The 16,504-nt window shown below is 46.5% G+C and overlaps 1 protein-coding gene across 4 annotated transcripts in view; it reads left to right on the forward strand.

The window, feature by feature from the left end:
- Window positions 1-13,841, forward strand: part of GPD2 (glycerol-3-phosphate dehydrogenase 2) — a 43,785-nt gene extending 29,944 nt beyond the window's left edge. For all 4 annotated transcript variants that reach the window (XM_069861676.1, XM_069861678.1, XM_069861679.1 and 1 more), the window contains exons 8-17: window positions 135-279; window positions 3,301-3,494; window positions 5,978-6,112; window positions 6,343-6,518; window positions 6,972-7,103; window positions 7,546-7,704; window positions 8,461-8,573; window positions 8,668-8,746; window positions 8,864-8,962; window positions 12,572-13,841. In XM_069861676.1, coding sequence (XP_069717777.1) covers window positions 135-279; window positions 3,301-3,494; window positions 5,978-6,112; window positions 6,343-6,518; window positions 6,972-7,103; window positions 7,546-7,704; window positions 8,461-8,573; window positions 8,668-8,746; window positions 8,864-8,962; window positions 12,572-12,697 — 1,358 coding nt within the window. In that variant the 3' untranslated portion in view covers window positions 12,698-13,841. The remainder of the gene's footprint in view (window positions 1-134; window positions 280-3,300; window positions 3,495-5,977; window positions 6,113-6,342; window positions 6,519-6,971; window positions 7,104-7,545; window positions 7,705-8,460; window positions 8,574-8,667; window positions 8,747-8,863; window positions 8,963-12,571) is intronic.
- Window positions 13,842-16,504: the final 2,663 nt, after the last annotated feature.

Consider the following 16,504-nt stretch of genomic DNA (forward strand, 5'->3'; position numbering starts at 1 on the left):
CCGTTCCAGCTGTTCCGTTCCGAGGAGTGGGATACGCTTACAGTAGGCTCAGTTCATAGCCAGATTAATAACAGAGAGTGTCAGCGTGCAGGAAAACAAATGAGCTCCGTGATTGATACTGTTTTCCTTCACAGGGCAGGAATTTGATGTCAAAGCCAAATGTGTTATCAATGCTACGGGACCTTTCACAGACTCCGTGCGCAAAATGGATGATCAGGAAGTACCAAACATCTGTCAGCCGAGTGCGGGCGTGCATATTGTGATGCCTGGTTATTACAGGTAACGATGTTCGATGCCTAAACCATTTGTAACCATCTCTGCTGGCGCTTGTGAGAAATAAGCTGGTGGAGATGTGTTTGTGGGGTTTATGACAGTTTTGAATGCATGATTTGATCCTTAATTTTGTAAAGAAGGCTCTGGCGCTGTATGGTTAGAACAACAATTTCTTATATTCAGAGAAGACTGAAATCTTGTAGTTCTTAGTTAAAGCTCACCAAGGCAGAAATCCTGCTGGAGCAGAGCGGCATTCAGATGGAGCATCTGCTACTGACTTGAGAGAGCAACCTTTTTTAACAGAGAGGTTTTATTGAGTGTGTTAGATGCTTGTTCACCCCTTAAGAAAGCAGCATGTAGGATCATAGAATCATGGAATCACTGAGGTTGGAAAAGACCTCTAAGATCATCCAGTCCAACCATCAGCCCACCCTCACCCTGCCTACTAAACCATGTCCTCAAGAGCCACGTCTACATGTTTCCTGAACCCTTCCAGGGATGGAGACTCCACCAGTGCCCTGGGCAGCCTCTGCCAGGGCTTGACAACCCTGTCCACAAAGTAGTATTTCTTAATATCTAGTCTAAGCCTTCCCTTGTGCAATTTGATGCCATATCCTCTCATCCTATCTTGAGTTGGCTGAGTTCGGCTGGGCTGACAGTTGTACTGGATGTTGTGGTGAGACTTTCAGTCTTTACTTGTTTCCCTTCCTTGTTTTTAACAGATTTTATGAAATCACATTTTAAAAAAAACCCATACTTTAGAGACAATGTCCTAACTTTTCTGGATATTCCGATACTGGATATTAAATCTCCAGTTCCCTCTGTCTCTGAATCAATAGCTTTTTCATTTTAAAAAGTAATCACTTGTCTGACTTGATTTACCTTCCACAAATCTGTGTTGACTTCCCCTATTAAATTGTACCTTGCCCACTGTGTGCTTAAGCTGTCTATAAATATCATCCAAAAAATGTGCTAATATACATGCTCTGTATGAAATTTTCAGCTTCTCTTCTAGCCTTTCCAAACATTGCAAACCTGTCTGCAGGAATCGGTTTAGACTTCCTAAAAATGAAATATTCCATGGTTCAGCTTGCAGCTCTCTTAAATAGGTAACTACCAGCCAAGCAGGTCTATAGAAACAGAGTCATGGAGTGGTTTGGGTCAAAAGGGACCTCAAAGCCCATGCAGTTCCACCTCCCACTGGATCAGGGGCTCCAAGCCCCATCCAGCCTGGCCTTGAACCCCTCCAGGGATGGGGCAGCCACCCCTGCTCTGGGCAGCCTGGGCCAGGGCCTCCCCACCCTCACAGCAAAACATTTTTCCCGAAGATCTCATCTCAATCTCCCCTCTTTCAGCTCAAAACTGTTCCCCTTGTCCTCTCCCTGCCCTCCCTGATCCAGAGCCCCTCCCAAGCTTTCCTGGAGCCCCTTTCAGTGCTGGACGCTTCTCTAATGTCTCCCTGGAGCCTTCTCTTCTCCAAGCTGAACAACCCCAAATCTCCCATCCTGTCCTCATACAGGAGCTGTTCCAGCCCTCACATCATCTCTGTGGCCTCCTCCAGACTCGCTCCAACAGCTCCATATCCTTCCTGTGCTGAGGACTCCAGAGCTGGACGCGGGGCTACAGTACTTTGTCTTCCTTCAGCTCATTGAGCAGGTTTTTGAGGCCAGTAGATTATTCCCCTTCCACGGTCCTTATTGCAACCCAAATACATCCTCTTCTCCTCTTTCCATACACTTCCTCTGTCTCCAGTTTCCCAGGACAGGTGCAAACGCTGCAGGCTGCTACCCCAACTGGACACAATTTCACAGGGAATTCCAGCACCTTCCGGAACAGTCAGCATCTTTCCTTTAAAGAAATATGAATGGAAACAGGGACAGCATCCATGGTTTCCTATATGGAAGGTGTTTGCTTTGCAGAGTTTATAGAAGCCATTTGTTTTCTGAAACGGCAGCAGAGCTACGTAACCAGTGATAACTGTGTTTATATATGTCAGATTGTAGCAGGAACCGTTTACGCAGAAGCCAGAACTCCTGATTTTCTTTGTGTTACTGAACCTCTGTGTTCATAGGGCTGGCATAAATAAACAAACAAACCCCCCTGCATGCCGGCACCCCGTTAGTGTCTGCTGGTCCCGAGGGTAGTGACATCTCTTGCCTTCTTTCGGAATGCCCTGGAGAGAGCTGGGAGTGTTCAGTCTCCTTCTTGGTCCAAGTCCTTGGGGAATCTGGGGGATTCGTTCCCATGACGTGGCAGCTGGTGAGCGATCTCTGGCTGCCCTAGCATGGGAATTTTCCTATTTCCATCTACTCCTTCCATGTACGCGTAGGATTTCAGTGTTGCTGAGCTCTGGGTTTCCCTACTTTTCCTTTCTCTTGCTAACCCTTACGCCTCACCTTTGTGGCAGTGCAAGTTGGGGGATTTTGTGTGCCTTTCCCTTTGCCCTCTGTTTAGGGAGCAGATAACAGAGAACTTGTGTTAATAAATCGTCATCTTACATTTTCCTTGGTACGTACTTGGGCGCGTGAGAACAGAACGTGGGTGTTCTGTGCTTCTTTCTTCCGTTTTGAGCTGCGTTCTGTTTCAGCCTTCCTGTTGTGGCGTTATTACCGGTTACTGCCTGCTTTTTGATTAAAAGCAGTTGTTCATTCCATAACAAGTTTCAAGTAATTGCTGTTGTAAAATGTCCAAGTGTTTGTATTTGAAATTCCAGTGAGCTGGATTTTCCAGAGTAAATGAAGATTTGAGGTGCCTTGAATCCTGGTTCCTCGGTGTAAGGTTGTGGTCTGCTAACTCACTTAGGAAATCAGATTCTTGTACTATCTAAGCATCACATTCCAGGCCCTTATCTCCCAAAATTCTGGGAGTGCTTTGGAAAGTCTGGTCACAGTCACGTGTGGAATCTTTGATCTTTTTGATATTTTGAACCAAGAACAAAGGCAGTATTCCAGTACTTTATCTTCGGTGCAAGGTGTGTGGGAACAGAATCCCTGAGCTGTTGTGAACCGTGTCCCTTCTTTATTCCAGCCCTGACAACATGGGTCTGCTTGACCCCGCCACCAGTGACGGGAGAGTGATTTTCTTCCTGCCCTGGGAGAAGATGACCATCGCAGGGACAACAGACAGCCCGACAGATGTTACATCCCATCCCATCCCAACAGAAGAAGACATAAACTTCATTTTGAATGAAGTGCGCAACTACCTTGGTGGTGATGTTGAAGGTAAACCTTTGTTGGCTCTGGTTTTCCCAGGGTGAGGCTGTGGCATTACAGTCCTAGTGAATGCTTTCTGTCTAAAACTTTTCTGGGATTCTAACAACTACAATTCTTGGCCATCAGGGTGTTTCTAGAACTGATGGGACATGGGCCAGTGTCTCACCACCCTCAGCATGAAGAATTTCTTCCTAATGTCCATTGAGGGAAGAGTTGTTCTGACTTTTCCCACGTCTGCATTTTTATTTCCTTTCCTCTAGATGCTTTACCCTTAGAATTTGCTTTTCTTGGTGTGGCAAACATCTGCCAGTGTCAGTTGTCGGTGGGAGAGCAGAGCATAATGGGCAAAAGGGGGAATTGGTAATAATCACTCGGTGGCGGTTGTTCCTCAGTAGCTGAGCTGAGAACATGGTTGTTGTGCGCTGCTGCCCCGCTTTGACTCCGCACTGCTTTAAAGGCAAGAGGCTTCTTTCCTTCAAAGCAAGGGGTTTTGTTCTGTAAAGCATTTTATTCTGTATTTCTGCTGTAGCAGCAGCATTAAAATAGATCTGAAAAGCCTGTGGGCAGGAACGTTGCAGCATCTTGGGTTAGGGAGTCTGGCTCCTGGAAATCAGGAATGCCAGGTTACTTGTTTCCTGAGTATGGTAACGGACAGCTGTGTGTTGCATTAAGTTCAGAGTCTTTTGGAAACATGGTTTAAGTTTCTTGAACAGAAGTGGACATAAATGAGTGCGGGAGAGCTGGGACTCTGCCTGATGCAGAGGGTTTGCAGGGTGTTTTAGAGAAGCGTTTAATCCTTCTGCACCAAACCTACCTGGGTGCAGGCTGTTTTTCACACACGCAATTAGCAGGGGTTTATAGATTGCTCGTTACTGAACGAACAACTGCGCCGGCCGTATCAACGCGCTGCAGCCCTGCCTTTTTGCTGCCGGAGACAGTGCCAGGGTTATCAACTTCCACAGGCTTGGCTGTGGTCCAGCTCTTTAATTATAGTGTCACACAGGCTGCTTTTTCGAGTTTCATTAGTTTATAAACGTAATATGGTATCTTATTCCTGTGATTAACACTTCATTTTGGCAGGTTAAACACGCTGGCAGAGCGATTCCTGAAATCTACTTGGTGTGCTTTGGGGAGATTTCTATAACCTGTTACTGATTTTCAATTATCATTTATTTGAAAGTTGGGTTCAAAAATAATGTTCTAAAGGCTTCAGCATAAAGCAGTCTGGTTAATTTACCTATTTAAAATTTATAAGCAACAAAATTAATTTAATTAAACTCCCTATTAGTCCTGTATTAAAAAAGTGGGTTTTTGAGGCTGTAGTATTTTCCCACAACTGTTGAGGACTTCTGTGATGACTCGATGCCTTCAGTTTTTCCTCTTCCAAGTTTACTGAGTAGTCAGGGTTGGCTTTAGGGATGTACTTCGCATGGAATCATTGAGGCTGGAAAAGATCTCTAAGCTCATCCAGTCCAAACCTTCAGCCCAACCACACTGTGCGGACTGAACCATGTCCCCAGGTGCCACAGCCACACTTTTTTTTAACCCTTCCAGGGATGGGGACTCCACCACCTCCCTGGGCAGCCTCTGCCAGGGCTTGACAACCCTTTTCATGAAGAAATTTTCCCTGGTATCTAACCCTTCCCTGGCACAACTTGAGGTCATTTCCTCTCGTCCTATCACTTTTTAACTTGGGTAGCGCTGATGGTTGGACTGGATGAGCCTAGAGGATTTTTCCAACCTTAATGATTCTGTGACGTGTGGTGGCTGGTGTATTTCAAGGCAGCTGGGCCCTTTTGGGTTGCTGTGCAGTTACAAATGCTGGTGTGGGATACAGGCCTGGCGGATGCACTGCAATCAACCACAGCCTTGCTGAGGAATGTTCTCCTTGTGCACATGTGTAAGTGCACTTCCAATAAAGACTGTGGATAAAGATCACCTGTCAAGAGGAGGACTTGGAAAAATAGCCTGCAAGCTGGAGAAAAGCTTTGCAGTCCTTAAAGCAAATGTTCTGCTCACGTGGAACAAACTTTATTTTGGTTTCTAAAATGTAATGTAAGGACAAGTAAAGAAGGAGAAGACTCAGTGCTGCAACCTGTGTGTTTGGTTTTGGTAGGGTTTGAGGTTTTGGTTTGGTGTTTCCTGATCTGATGGGTGAGTTTGAGGGTTGAATCTCTCTTGGTTGGTTAGTTCCCAGGCTATCCCTGTTCTGTTGGATTTTAACCAGTGTGAAAGTGAAGCTTTCCGTCTCCAACTTTGTTTTTGACTAGAGAAAGTTCTCGATGCCAATGAGGGCAGTAGAGACTTTAATTCTGTAGCCTGGTGTGTTCCATTACTTTGGAGAACCTTTTGAGTTGCTGAACTAACCAGCGTGGTGCAGAGCAGTTCTTGTTTCACAGCGGTCATCTGCTCGGAGCCAGTGCTGCAAAGACTACGGGAGTGATATGAGATAAATACCCTTCAGTTCCTGGCTGATCTTTGTCTCTGCACAGTGAGAAGAGGAGACGTGTTGGCAGCGTGGAGTGGCATTCGTCCTCTGGTCACAGACCCCAACTCCAAAGACACGCAGTCGATATCCCGGAATCACGTTGTTACCGTTAGCGATAGTGGCCTTGTCACCATAGCAGGTACAGGATGTTCTTCTCAAGTACAGCTTTGCTGGGCTCCCCCAGTGTGTTTTATTCAAAACTTCTCTTGTTACAGGATAATCCTTCATGTTCTTATGACCAGAAAATGTTCTGGCAGTGGCAGAATGACTGGTAGTAAGAATAACGTGATACATAAAATAGATGTAGTACATACTAACTGTGTTTTCTGCTAGCTTTCCCCAAATAAAGATGTAAATGTGTGGTTACAGGTGGGAAGTGGACAACCTACCGTGCCATGGCGCAGGACACCATCGACGCAGCCATCCAGGCGCATGGTCTGAAGGCAGGTTCCAGTAAGACCATTGGGCTACAGCTGCAAGGGGCTGAGGACTGGAGTCCCACTCTCTACATTAGATTGGCTCAAGACTATGGGCTAGAAAGTGAGGTAAGCTGTGGGTTCTCTTGATGCTCTGCTGGTTTTGTGTTGGAGGGTTTTGTTTCCCCGCTAAATCCAATGCCAGCTTAACTTGTACAAAGCCTGATAGCGCTTGTGGTCTGGCAAAGGTAGTTCTAGTAGTTGTTCTGTTTTTCCCTTTTCCCTTCCTCCTAATCTGGACTGTTTCCTTCTTTAAAACTTAGAATGTACTAGGGTCAGTGTTCCTCTGAGGCCAACAAAATCTGTACTTGGGATGTGACCACAGATGTGATCTCTGTGCAGCAGAATCAGAGCACCCTTAGTCACGGTTACAGCGATACACACGTAGTGGCATCAGCGCTAAGTCATTCCCAAGTAGCTTCCCCACACACCATCAAAATCTGATGCTCTTTTCAGCCTATTTGATATTGGCAGTATGAGAATGACAAGAAAAACGTGCTGAATTTGTACCCCGCTCTGCAGGTGGCTCAGCATCTGGCTTCAACATACGGAGGCAAAGCTTTTGATGTGGCCAAAATAGCCCAAGTGACAGGAAAGAGGTGGCCCATCGTTGGAAAGCGTCTTGTGTCTGAATTTCCTTATATTGAAGCTGAGGTATGTGGGAAAGTTCCAGGCTGTTGTTTGATTCCTTTCTTGGGATCCGTAGGTTGTGGAGCAGGTCTGTCTTGCTCTTTGGAACATCACCTTAAGTAATTTCTTTTGGTGAGGTCCAGATTTCATCTGTTCCTGGTTTTCCCCTCCCACAGAGCATGCTTCGTTTTTATGTTTCTATACGCACCTATTAATGTTTACATCTAATGAAATATTTATACTGATATAATGTCTATTTTTATTTCATATCTATGTGTTTGTTCTCAGATGCATTTAAAAACAGTCCAAGGAAAAGGGAGCATTTCAAACCCTTCTCTTGTCTGGGTGGGAACCAGTTACACAAAGTTCCATTTGTGCAACCATGCGGTTTGTGACACTGAACATCTTTCCGACAGCCCCAGTCTGCTTTCCCATCTGCATTTTCCCCCTTTTCTTACGTTCCTAGGTTGTCTATGGTGTTAAGGAGTACGCCCGCACGGCGGTGGATATGATTTCCCGACGCACTCGCCTGGCCTTCCTGAACGTGCAGGCTGCGGAGGAAGCCCTGCCGAGGATCGTAGACATAATGGGCAAAGAACTCAACTGGAGTGAGCAGAAAAAGAAGGTACAAAGGGCCTTTTTCATCTGAAACTGTTTGGTTTGCCTTAAGGAGCTTCCATGTGAACAATCTAAATTAGCTGAATAGAAAGCATCAAGTGACGCTTTCATCCTGAGGGAATGCTTCACCCGGCACAGTTCGTTATGAAGGCTTTATCAGAGTAGCTGTGGAATGAGTTGGTGTTGGCCAGAGGTGGAGAGGGAAGTGAGGATCTGTGTCCTGTTGTCCCCAAACGTCACAAATGAAAGTAGACTTGGTTTTACTTACCCTATTCCTGTTCAACTGTTTTGTTTACTGACACTTCTCAGGAGATCTGCCTCACTAAAGGAGGATCTCGGGATCTCTGTCACTGCTTTCAGTCTGCTGTGTCATTTGAAAGGTGGCAGTGCTGCGTTTGCACCGTTCCCTGGCCTAAGCTAACGATTAAGGTCACTGTCAGTGAGCTAAAGGGCGTTTTGTGGGCCTCACCAGCATGTGCTGTACTTCGTGAAACAGGGAGACGTGTGCCTGAAGGTGCAGTGTGGTCCTAAGAGTGCTTACACAAAGATTAAAGTCTTTGCTAGACTGGATATCTCTTTTCAAGAGGAAATAGTGACCAAGTTCAATGTGTTTTTAAAATGCATTTTAGGTAGCATTCGCTCAGTTTTTGAACCTTGGATAAGCTCTTGTTAAGTGGAAGAAGCTAATAAATACTGAGTTAAAAATAATTGTGTGAGAACTTGCTATTCCTCAAATACACAGATTTTCATTTTTTTGTTGTAGGAAGAGCTTGAAACTGCTAAAAGATTTCTCTATTATGAAATGGGCTACAAAGTGAAATCGGATCAATTAACAGACAGCTCGGAGATCAGCCTAATACCTGCAGATATTGAAAGGTAAGTGAAGTGAGGGAGTTCCCTGGGCTGCTCGGAATTAATACCTGCCATTCTCCTGAGTGCAGTTTTCTCACTGATAATTCTTATCTCGCAGGTACAAGAAACGATTCCACATGTTTGACAAGGACAAGAAGGGGTTCATTACTATCCTGGATGTGCAGCGTGTCCTGGAGGTGAAGTCACCTTGTGTTCTCTTTGTTTCCTGTTCAAGCCTCATATCTAAATTTCAGAGGTGGCATAGGCAGTGCCGACTAATCCCATCAACAATCATCCCTGCTTTTTTCCTCTAGAGCATCAGCGTGCAAATTGCTGAAAACACACTTCATGATATCCTAAATGAAGTGGACCTGAACAAAAATGGACAGGTTGAGCTCAACGAGTTTTTGCAGGTGGGTGTTTCCTTGTTACAAGAGAAGCTAGTACCTTGAGGGAACAAAGGCATGGATGCTGAACGGTTTTCCCCCTTTGCTGAAGGGCTGGGTGGGAACAAGGTGGATGTTGCTGTGGTGTTAGCGCTGTAGGCTGGTGCTGTTTGTCGGATCAAAAGACAGGATTTGTGGGGAGGCCCTGGCCCAGGCTGCCCAGAGCAGGGGTGGCTGCCCCATCCCTGGAGGGGTTCAAGGCCAGGTTGGATGGGGCTTGGAGCCCCTGATCCAGTGGGAGGTGTCCCTGCCCATGGCAGGGGTGGGACTGGATGGGCTTTGAGGTCCCTTCAAACCAAAACCATTCCATAGTTCCCTAAGATCTCATTTCAATCTCCCCTCTGTCACCTCAAAACTGTTCCCCTCATCCTATCCCTGCCCTCCCTGATCGAGAGCCCCTCCCCAGCTTTCCTGTTGGTGAATTTTTCCAGATCTATTAAGTGATTCATGGTTTCTCTACTATATTGAACCTTCTAAAGAATGAGCTGTGGTTAAAGCACCCACAGTCGATGTAATTCAATTTTAATTCTGGATTTGGCTAATGTGTCTCTGTTTGCGTGAAGGATGTTGCATTGGCAACCTCCTCATCTGCTTTTTGCAGGGGTTTAGAACAAAATCAAGGGTGCTCTTGAGCCGTTTGCCAGACTCTCTTGCGTACGCTGCGTGCCAGACGGCTGTGCTGCTGTGGAGCCTTTCCTGGTGTGGCATTTGAAGTGACTGCCATGTCTTTCCTGCCTGGTGGCAATGATGAATGCCGAACATGAGATAAATTAATGCTGGGGATTTTGGTCAATGTCAGCCCTTTCTTCACTGTGTCAAGTTAAACAAACAAGATCAAGGCAGAGGAAATGGTAATTGTCTCTCTCGAGATGAGCTGCAGATAAGAGCAGAGTTGTGGAATCTAAATGCAGAAAAATTACACAAGTTGTGTCCAGCATTAGAAAAAAGGGAGGATTTCTTTGCCTAAAATGCAGTGATTTTAGCTGGGAAACTAAGATGTGATGGGGGAGGGGAAAGAAAACGAAAAGCAACCATGGGGGAGGAGAAGAAATGAAGGCTCTGAGAGTTCATGAGAGAAAATCACAGCTGATTTTCTGGCTCTTCGAAAGAATCTCCCTCTGCCATCCCTTTGTACATGAAAACGTTGAACTGCTAGGGCTGTGTGAGCTGTAGTTTGGTTAACGTGCAGCTGTTGGAGCAAGTCCAGAGGAGGCCACAAAGATGATGTGAGGGCTGGAGCACCTCCCATATGAGGACAGGCTGAGAGAGTTGGGGTTGTTCAGCCTGGAGAGGAGAAGGCTGTGAACAGGTCTCCAGCAGAGCTGGGGAGGGGCTCTTGATCAGGGACTGCAGGGATAGGATGAGGGGAACAATTCTGAGCTGAAAGAGGGTGGTGGTAGCAGTGGTGGCTGCCCCATCCCTGGAGGGGTTCAAGGCCAGGCTGGATGGGGCTTGGAGCCCCTGATCCAGTGGGAGGTGTCCCTGCCCATGGCAGGGGTGGGACTGGATGGGCTTTGAGGTCCCTTCCAACCCAAACCATTCTGTGATTCTATGATGGGTACATGGTGGTTAAGAATTTGAAACCACCAGTAATTGTCTGCTGTGCATTTTTGAGTGGCTCGCTGGGTTTTTGCTTTGCTGGGCTGAACGCTCTTGTTCAGCCATAACAGCTGTAAAGTACTGAAGTCAAGTCCCGCTTGTGGAGTAGCTCCCGAATTTCTTTTCTTTAACAGCATCACTCCTGGGCTTCTCCTGGTTTTGTCCCAAAGCAAGCAGAATATATCAGCTGGTGATCAGCACTGTGGTCACTTGTTCCAGCGCTCCTCTTTCCCGTAGAGCAGCACCCCAGGAGCTGCCGCGGAGACACAGGCTCCCAAGGAAGTGTGGCAATAAATGAAGAGGAGGTTGCCATGGAAGGAGCAAAATACATTAAATGTTTGTTTAATGTTTTTAATGGCTCTGTTAAGTCGGTTCCCAATACTTTTATGTTTGCTGTCTGGAAACTTTCAAGTAATTGCATTTCACCGCAGAATGCTTGTGGAAAGGTGTGGGCAAATATTTGTGGATGTTTATATTAGGATATAGGAACAGGTTGTACCCGGGTGGCTGCGCAGAGCTCTGGGCGGGGAGCAGAGTGGTGCCAAATGCTTTCAGACAATGGCAGAATGGTTTGGGCTGGAAAAGACCTTTGACATCAGGTTAAACCATTGATCCAGCCCTGCTAAGTTTGCCATTAGACCATGTCCCCAAGTATGACATCTACTCACCTTGTAAACCCCTCCAGGCACAGGGACCCCCCCTTCCCCTTCTTTACTCCTCTGGCAGGATTGATACCACATTTGCACAGGTCCAGCTGCAGACGTAATTAATGGGTTTTCCCATAGAGAAGGAAAACTTAGCACTGAATGGGAGCAAGAAATTGCATTTTGACGGTGCCGATTGCTTTCCCTAGCTGTCTTTGAGAAGCTGACTGCATGTAATTTCGAGTCTAATGCTTACTTTATCCATGGGATAAAAAAGAATTAACTAAAATCTTAGCACTAGTGTGTGTTCGTTAAGATAGAGCCGAGTCTAAGTTCTGAGGACTTAAAGGTAAATTAGTTTTAAAAGTCTATAAAGGAACTTGGATTTGAAAGAATTGTGCAAGTCAAGTGCGCTGCCTCCTGAAAGAGGGATGTGTGGATGAGAAAGGGCACAGCCCTGGGCGATGGTGGGTCAGGAATGGCTTTCTTCTCTCAGTTACATTGTTGGGGTATTAAACAAAATGTTTTTTTGTTTAAGTGAAGCTGGTGAAATAGAGGGGTTATCCCACATTCCTAAGTGTTACTGCAAACCCCGGTGCTGGTAGTTGCCTGCACCGTAACTCCCAGGAGGTTTGTATTCCGTACTCCCACTTCTTCTGCCCCCCACACCTGACCAACACTCACTGCTGTTCCTGGAAGACGTCAGTGAGCACTGAGCTGTGTCTCGGAAACTGTACAGGCGTTTTCATGGAATGGTTTGGGCTGGAAGGGACTTCAAAGCCCAACCAGTCCCACCCCTGTGTCCCACTGGACCAGGGGCTCCAAGCCCCATCCAGCCTGGCCTTGAGCACCTCCAGGGATGCGGCAGCCACCACTGCTTTGGGCAGCCTGGGCCAGGGCCTCCCTACCCTTATTATGAAGAATTTCTTCCTAATGTCTAATCTAGATCTTCCCTCTTCTAATTTAAAGCCATTCCCCCTCGTCCTATTGCTCCAGGCCCTTGTAAAAAGTCCTTCCCCAGCTTTCCTGGAGCCCCTTTCAGTACTGGAAGCTGCTCTAAGGTCTCCCGTGAGCCTTCTATTCTCCAAGCTGAACAACCCCAACTCCTTCAGCCTGACCTCTTAGCAGAGGTACTCTGGTTTTGCTTTATACATGGAATTATCTGTTCCATGTTTTCATTAATACTTGCTAACGGCTGTTGGACAAAGTACTTGTCTCCGCCGTTGTTCAAATGGAACAGTGTCCATGTCTGGCTGCTGATCTGAGGTTGTTCCGTGTTCTGCGTCTTCCCAATGACTTACCGGGGCACCCTCTCTCTGTGTTGTGTCTGCAGCTGATGAGCGCCGTTCAGAAGGGCCGCATCTCCGGCAGCCGGCTGGCCGTGCTCATGAAGACCGCGGAGGAGAATCTGCGCCAGAGGGCGGTGATTCCGGTGGACCGGAGCGGCGGTGGACTCTGAGTTCAACCGCAACGTCTGCTCAGAGCCACGGCCAACGGAGACACATAGCTACTGAAAAACATTCCAGTGCTCCTGGCTGTTCCTCCTTGTTGAAGACAACCGGTACCCGTCTATCGGTGTAGCTCTTGCACCATTGGTGCATTTGGTTTTGTTATTAACAGTTTTCCGTATGTCTCTTAACGCTCCGGTATGTAGCCTTTTGGATTGGGTATCCTTTAGATGTAGGGGTTTATTAACAGGAGGTTGGGAGTATGGCCTGGAAAGGTTTGGGTGCACCCATGCACGTGCTGCCTTCTTCATGAATTTTTATACCACCCTTACCTTTATGGATGCTCAAAGTGAATCCTGCCCTTAAATGCATTGCGTTGAGTTTTGCAGATACGTGTTTAGTGTTTAAAAGCTACTGACCTGCCCTCTTTCACAAGGCCAAGAGAGGTAACGCTGAGATGTCCCTAAAGGAATGAAACTGGGGTAGTGATTGCAGTGAGGAGCCGTCAGGAACCTCCTGTAGGGTTTGCTCTTCCCAATGCTCCGTGATTTCAGCGGTGCCAGCACCTGGCCAGACATCAAGATCAGCAGGGTGAATGTGGAGAGCTACGAGACACCTTGATTAATCACCCAAGCTGATAATTTAGTTAAAAGCTAGGGGACAGCTCTCCTTTCTCCCATGTTAATAAACATTCTCTCCCTCCAACGAGCAGCATCGATTGGCGCAGGACGATGCTGTAAGTGCTGCTCACTGTCCCCGGGCTGGACAAACACTAGAAAGGGGTAGGAGATGGCAGGTTTAGATAGCATAAGTCTTAATTGTTTGTTTTAAAATGCTTAAACACAAAACTAGGACATTTGTTTGGCATTCCACAAAAGTGAAAGGGCTCTTTTTCATCAGGAAAATATTTAAATTTTAATTAAATTTCATTTATTACTGAAACAAACCAAAGTTAGGGCCACTGATGCGAGCTGATTTCAGCGAAGTTGTGTCTGGCTCTCTGCCTCCGTTGCTGGATTGATGAGGGTGAAGGTCGGATGGGAGGGTTCTGCCCGCTGTAGGACATGGAAGGGAAAACCGCGGGATGGGTTATTGATGGATTTGTCACACTGTGATATTTCAGAGTATAAACAACCAATTTGCAACTCAAACCAAGCTTCAGGTCCGAGGTGTCTGAATTCCTGCTTGTGTAAAATCTGTATTTTAACTGATGTCCCCTTTCCATAATGGAAAAAAGGGATGAACGCCAAAGGCTGCTTTGATATTTCAAAGGGAAAATGATTGCGTCCACAAAGGGAGATGCTGAGGAGGGGTGGGGGTGGCACAGGGAGTACGGATGCTGTGTGCGGCGGGAGAGGCAGAGCCCTGTTAAAGAAAAACTAACAATTCAGGTGTTTAAAAATAGCAACTAGAAAAGAAAAGGGCAAGGCTCATTGAAAGCTTGGGAGATGGTTCTGTTCCTGTCATGCTGGGGGAAGGAGCCGGTCCAGTAAAATGCTTTTCAGGTGGTTTTTGCATGTTAAATGGTTTTTGATGCTGCCTTGTGCCAAGGTGCAGCTCTCGCTAAGGGTTACTGCTTTTCTGCTCCGGGCCCTGTGCTGGTGAGGCACCGTCAGTGGGAATGAGGAGACACCAGTGGCTGAGTTCGATTAAGAAAAAAGCGGCTTGTTTTTGCAGTCTTGGAAACTTGTCTCTTTGAACCGTTTTCTGTTGTGTTTGGGTGAAATCTGCGATGTTGGACACAGCTTCCGATCCCCAAACTCCTTTCCTAGGGTTCTGATCCCCTTTTCAGATCAGGACTCAACGGCAGAGCTGGAGGGTAGTGCCGGAACGAACCCAGGTTGAGTCACTGAGCAAGGGGAGGAGGGAAGGGGCTTGGGATTCTGCATTAACAGTAATTTATGTCAAAAAAGTAAAAGCAATGAGACCTTTTCCATGCCAGATAGAGAAGTGTTGAGAGTGTTTAACATTTTGTGAGGTTTAAAGACAAATTCTCCTCCGCTCCTGTCTACGTGGCACTGTTAAGAGTTAATAACACAAGTTTACTTGCAAAGCCAGGATTTTCTGGTTTGTCCCCAAAGTCTCCTTTGTGTTTTTGAAACGTTGCATCCAGAAGGTGACTTTGGGAATGTCTTGGTTGCATGTGCGTGTCCTGCGGTCGGAATTTGCTTTGCATCCCAGGTGCTTTACTGTCACGCTTGCTTTGTGTGGCCCGGCTGGCTCCGTGTGGCTGCCCTGGGTGCCGGGAGAGGGGTCTGTGTGTGCACTGAGCCCGGCTGCATCCGCACGGATAACAGCCAGGAGTATTTACTGCTCATCTCAAACAGCCAGGAGTATTTATTGCTCACCTTACAGTTGTTTGCAGGGATTTGGCTTTGCTGTGTTTGTTTTTTATGTGAATTAAAGAGTTGTGAACTGTCCCTGCCTTGCATTGTTCTGCTCCTACATGGGAAAATTGATGTGATTTCCCTTTTTCCCCTTCTTTCCTTTTATTTTTTTGAGTTGGCTTTCTGGATTGGGGAGGGTTATTTGTGTTCTAAATAAACTGCATGCCCGATGGGGAGGGGATGCGCATCCCTGCAACGTGTGTGTACGGACACACATCCACGCACAGAGCGCGTTCCTCATGCGGCACTTGGGAATTCTGTTAGGATCTTGTTCTAGACTGAACTGTTAAGCACTGTTTGAGGCTGGGTTGTCATTTTTATAACTGTCTTGGTGTTTTACTGCTGTTATTTATTACTTTTGATATACAGAATGAGCCGCATGCATTTATGGAGCAATAAGAGGATGTATTTAATGTGCCTTGTTTTTCACTGAGTACGAGCTGAAAGCATGAATCAATAAAAGTGATTAAAAAAGGTCCCTTCCCTGGCAGTTTGTTGTGGCCGTTACCAAAATAACTTGGATTAGCCTTGAAAAAGTTTCTTTTTAAAGGAAAAAAGCTCAGATAGACGCTGCTTAGTAAACACGACATAATTTTCTTTGCGCTTTCCCATTTTAGCTCAGAATTTAGCACTTGGTAGCTGGATAGTGAGAATTAGGAGTCAACACAGCACTTAGCATTCCTGGGAGGTAGGAGCTGTGGGGAAGGTATTCCAGCACCGCCTGCAATCACAGCCGTCCAGCGGGCCCGGGCCTGGGGGGGAAATGCCAGGCGCGAGCGTTCCTTTGCACACTGATGAATTTTATCCGAACCAAAATCAATAGGAACGAACGGAAGAGATTTCCTAATCCATTTTGATCACTCTACGTGTCAGTTTAGGCTGGGGTTGCCATGTGTTGATAAATGCCCTGACAGAGAAAAATGCTCTATATTTTCATTGTCAGTATATCAGTGAAGCTGTTATCAGTTTTAACGCAATTTTTATAATCTCCATTTATTTTATAGGTTTTAATTTACACCTGTAATAGGGATATTCCACAACTGCACTGGGGCTGTGCGGAACACGGGTTTGTGTATGTGCAGCCAGAAGAGCTCCCCTCCGTATGTCCCCCTCAGAAATAACCAGGACTGAGACCTCCAGAGTCTAATTAATGAATTTTATCTCATCTAGGATGCGTAAGTAATAATTCAGAAAACATTTGCTACAATCATCTTCATCCCAAATATTCTGCAGCGCTAAATCTGCCTTGGGTTGTGATCTGGACTTTGCTGCTCGATGCCGAGCTAAAAGGAGCAGGAGTGTTTCTGGAGCAGCGTTTCGGGGCCGGGCTCCCTTGCTTCGCCCAGTTTCTCCTCCAGATGTTCCAAAACACAGATTTCTTGCGACTCAGGTTCACTCCCATGCTGCAGCCCTTGCTAGGAATGCGATACG

Source organism: Phaenicophaeus curvirostris, chromosome 7 (assembly GCF_032191515.1).
Source record: "Phaenicophaeus curvirostris isolate KB17595 chromosome 7, BPBGC_Pcur_1.0, whole genome shotgun sequence".
NCBI lineage: Eukaryota > Metazoa > Chordata > Aves > Cuculiformes > Cuculidae > Phaenicophaeus > Phaenicophaeus curvirostris.